The sequence below is a fragment of the Lolium perenne genome, chromosome 5 (assembly GCF_019359855.2).
Source record: "Lolium perenne isolate Kyuss_39 chromosome 5, Kyuss_2.0, whole genome shotgun sequence".
In the NCBI taxonomy this organism is placed as follows: domain Eukaryota; kingdom Viridiplantae; phylum Streptophyta; class Magnoliopsida; order Poales; family Poaceae; genus Lolium; species Lolium perenne.
This window is the reverse complement of record NC_067248.2, coordinates 109,616,740-109,620,070: the sequence shown is the minus strand read 5'-3', so window position 1 is coordinate 109,620,070 and position 3,331 is coordinate 109,616,740. Positions and strand designations below refer to the sequence as shown.

Genomic DNA, 3,331 nt, shown 5'->3' with positions numbered 1-3,331 from the left:
GTTCGTTCCACTGTTCATGTAATCAGTTTGTAGTACCGCACAGCACGAAACTACTACACAGTAGTACGGCACGGTGGTACCTCCAGCAAAAAGGAAAGGAGCACTACACAGTAGCAGCAGAGTAGATATCTTGATGATGCCAAATTATGGACACGAGAGGTACACACTGTAGAGTGGGCAATCTCAAAAAGGAGCACGCTGCGTGGCAGCTGATCGAAACATACAAATAGTGCAATCGCGTGGGCGCCATGTTTTCTTTGGGAACATTAATTAGACAGCTCATACCAACACATTAGTAGGACAACTTAATCCAGATTACGTACTCCTACCGGCTGTCTTCTTTTCTGCAAGTTCTTTTTCTGACCCATTAATTGCTGCATGTTCTTGCCACTATGAATCAAACAAGTTGTTAACAACTCGATCATACATCAATGCAACAAAAACGCAACCGTAATCCCAACACTATCCCGATAATGCATATCAGTATCGGAGTATATATTGTATATATATCTTGACATTGCCAATTTACATGAACGAATTCACGTTTCCCCAAGAAAATGTACAGTTGCAACAATTTTGACGCGAGCTTTGGTCGGTCGGTCGGTCGATCAGTTGGCGTTGAAGGACCAGCAGACGTCCCTGACCTCGCCGGCGTCGCCGGTGATGGCGCCGATGGTGCCCATCTTGACCATGGCGCCCACGAAGTCCTGCGCGAAGCTGGGTGCCGCGGCGCCGAGGTAGGACGCGACGAGCCCGGCGGTGGCGTTGCTGGCGTCGAGCGCCGCGTCGGAGGCGATGGGGACGAGGCCGGCCCGGATGTTGCGGTAGATGTTGTCGTCGAAGCTGAACTCGCTGCCGCGGTCCAGCGGCAGGCGCGTGTTGAAGTCGCCAGGCGCGCACCGGGACTTGAGCTCCGACAGGAACGGCGCCGGGATCGACGGGTCCGACCCCGCGCCGCCGCGGTAGCCGTACAGCCGGTCCTTGACGAAGAAGCACGCCGTCGTGCCGATGGTGTGCGCCGCTGCACGCGGATGTATGCATGTCAGTCGTGTGACGTGTATGCGCGCAAGTGATTGATGTTTAGTTGTTTACTGAGGTACCTGTGAGGAGGACAAGGTCGCGGTCGTTGAGGCCACTGGCGGCGAACTTGTTGCGGAGCACCTGGATGGAGTCGCTGACGTCCGGCAGCACGTCGGCGTCGCGGAGGTTCGACGACAGCCCGTCCCGCCGCCCCGTCGGCACCTGGAACGACGGCCCGTTCGTCTGACATGGGACAAAAAGCATCTCGTCAGTCACACTCATATGGCAGCATTACGATGTAAAACACATTGTACGTAGTACCATGGCAATGGCGTCCCGGGAGGCGAGGGCGATGATGTCGGCGCAGGAGACGACGCCGGGGCACTGATCCTCGATCGCCGCCTTGGCGGCTTCGATGACGTCTTGGCCGCGGAGGCCCTGGTGCTTGTTGTTGTTCACCTCCGCAGCGCTGCCCGTGCTCGTGATCAGCACCGACGCGTCGCAGCCCTGCACGCACCCACATCAGTCACTCGCTCGCTGCTACCCTGACTCCGACACGCAGCAGCAGCACGTAGGCTTACCCTAACGAAGCAGTCGTGGAACTGGAGGCGCACGAGTGCGGGGAGGATGGTGGCGTCGGAGGCAGCGGCCTGCTGGACGACGGCGGTGACGATATCCTCGGCGCCAGGGCACTCATCGGAGTAGTACCCGAACTGGAGCTGACCGTTCACGGAGACGCCGACTGTTCCGAGGAGCAGCAGGAACGCCACCGTTAGTGCTGCCGGCGCCCTTGTCAGAAGGATGCCGTTAGCCATGTCTGAAAGAAACACCAGCAGCTAGCACGAGATTGCACAGGAAAATATTCTTGTGAGATGGAGCAAATGATGGGGAGTTGCATAAATGAGGTCGCGGATTAGATTTATAGGGCTCGATGTGGCGACTGTGGCAGTCAGTATGGGGAGCTTGTCTGGAGCGCTGTGTGAGTGTGATGCTCTACCGGGAATGCTTAACTTGGGCAGATAGAGAGGAATTAAGGGCGTCTTCGATTGGCAACGCCCCAACTAGGAACGGAGTGAGCTGAAACGTACCGGTGAGCAGCCGGTATTTCGGGACATTTTATCGTTGTCCACCACCACATGTCGCTGATACAAGGTGTGGGCGTGTGCCGTGTGGTACATAATCAAATTGCCAAAATAATGTGGGGAATTATCAAATCCCCGGTATTTCTGACTACGGTTGATATTCGTGATAACTACACTGCCCCTCTTGTCGCCGCGAGAGGTGTCGCCGGGCAAAGCCCTGGCAGCGGAGACCCTCGGTCGCCGATTGATTGGAGATGGCGGCTTCCGTCTCCTCCACTACCAACGACCATAAGGTAGGGAAGCAGCGACAACGGCGTGGGTGCGTCGGCCGCAAGCAAGCGGCGTTAGCGAGTGGCGGTGGCGCGGAGGCTAGGCCCGATCTAGGCTCACATGGGCCTAGACAGGTGGCGGATGTCCACGCAGTTGCTCCTTTTGATGTTCCATCGGCGACGCGCGGAGCCACCCCTGGGGTACTTCCGTATCAGAGAACGCCTAGGCAGCAGATCGGATGACTTAGTGTCAACACCCGGATTTTTTAAGTCCGGATGCCTATTATGTCATACATCGCAATCCCAGGAATATTGTTGTTGCGAGGCATAATAGTTAAGTATCACAGTCATCATTCATTACAAACCATAAAGTCTTACAAATTGGAATCACATGATCCATATTACACAAACTAGTTGAATGCCCGTGCGTTGCTACGGTCCTAAAATATATTTTATTTCTGCATATATAAACATAATACATCTAAAAAGTCACCCATATAGAAACATAAAGAAATATAATATTTAATAATAAAATTATCCCTTTTTAAGGTGCAATTCGATAAAAAGCTATAGTTAAATTTTCATATGCATAGAAAGTAAAAGTTGATCTACTTATATCATTCTCAAGCTAGGTGTCCATGCATTGCTATGAAATTAAAAAAACATAAATATAAACAATATTCTACTGATCAATAGCTCGAGAACAAAGCCCATTTCCAACATCGTCTCGACGAACGTGGCTTCATCCTCGCGCTTCTCTGTCACCAACGACAAGCACAAAGCCCTTCCTTTTCTTTCTCTATATGACATTTGGTTCTTCTCAACCACCAGTCTGTAAAAATAAGGCAATATGCAATCTTTAGAATCCATGGTATTTGTTTTAAGCTTCAATATAGCATGCCAATATGTTCAAAGTATAGTACAGTCGATAGTAGGAGCAAACAGGGTCATATATATGCA

General features: G+C 51.9%; 1 protein-coding gene across 1 annotated transcript; it reads right to left on the bottom strand.

Annotated features, from left to right (window-relative positions):
* Positions 1-251: 251 nt before the first annotated feature.
* LOC127299610 (peroxidase 43) lies at positions 252-2,026 on the bottom strand. The gene is made up of 4 exons (XM_051329600.2): positions 1,602-2,026; positions 1,342-1,527; positions 1,101-1,263; positions 252-1,021 (listed from the first exon to the last, which is right to left on the bottom strand). The coding sequence occupies exons 1-4, from the start codon at positions 1,833-1,835 to the stop codon at positions 609-611; spliced, it is 996 nt and encodes a 331-aa protein (XP_051185560.1). The 5' UTR covers positions 1,836-2,026; the 3' UTR covers positions 252-608.
* Positions 2,027-3,331: the final 1,305 nt, after the last annotated feature.

Coding starts and splice junctions, on each gene's coding strand:
- LOC127299610 (XM_051329600.2), bottom strand. CDS start 1,835: ATGGCTAACGGCATCCTTCTGACAAGGGCGCCGGCAGCACTAACGGTG. Junction 1,264..1,341: donor CCCGGGACGCCATTGCCATG/GTACTACGTACA, acceptor GTCCCATGTCAG/ACGAACGGGCCGTCGTTCCA. Junction 1,022..1,100: donor CGACCTTGTCCTCCTCACAG/GTACCTCAGTAA, acceptor ATCCGCGTGCAG/CGGCGCACACCATCGGCACG.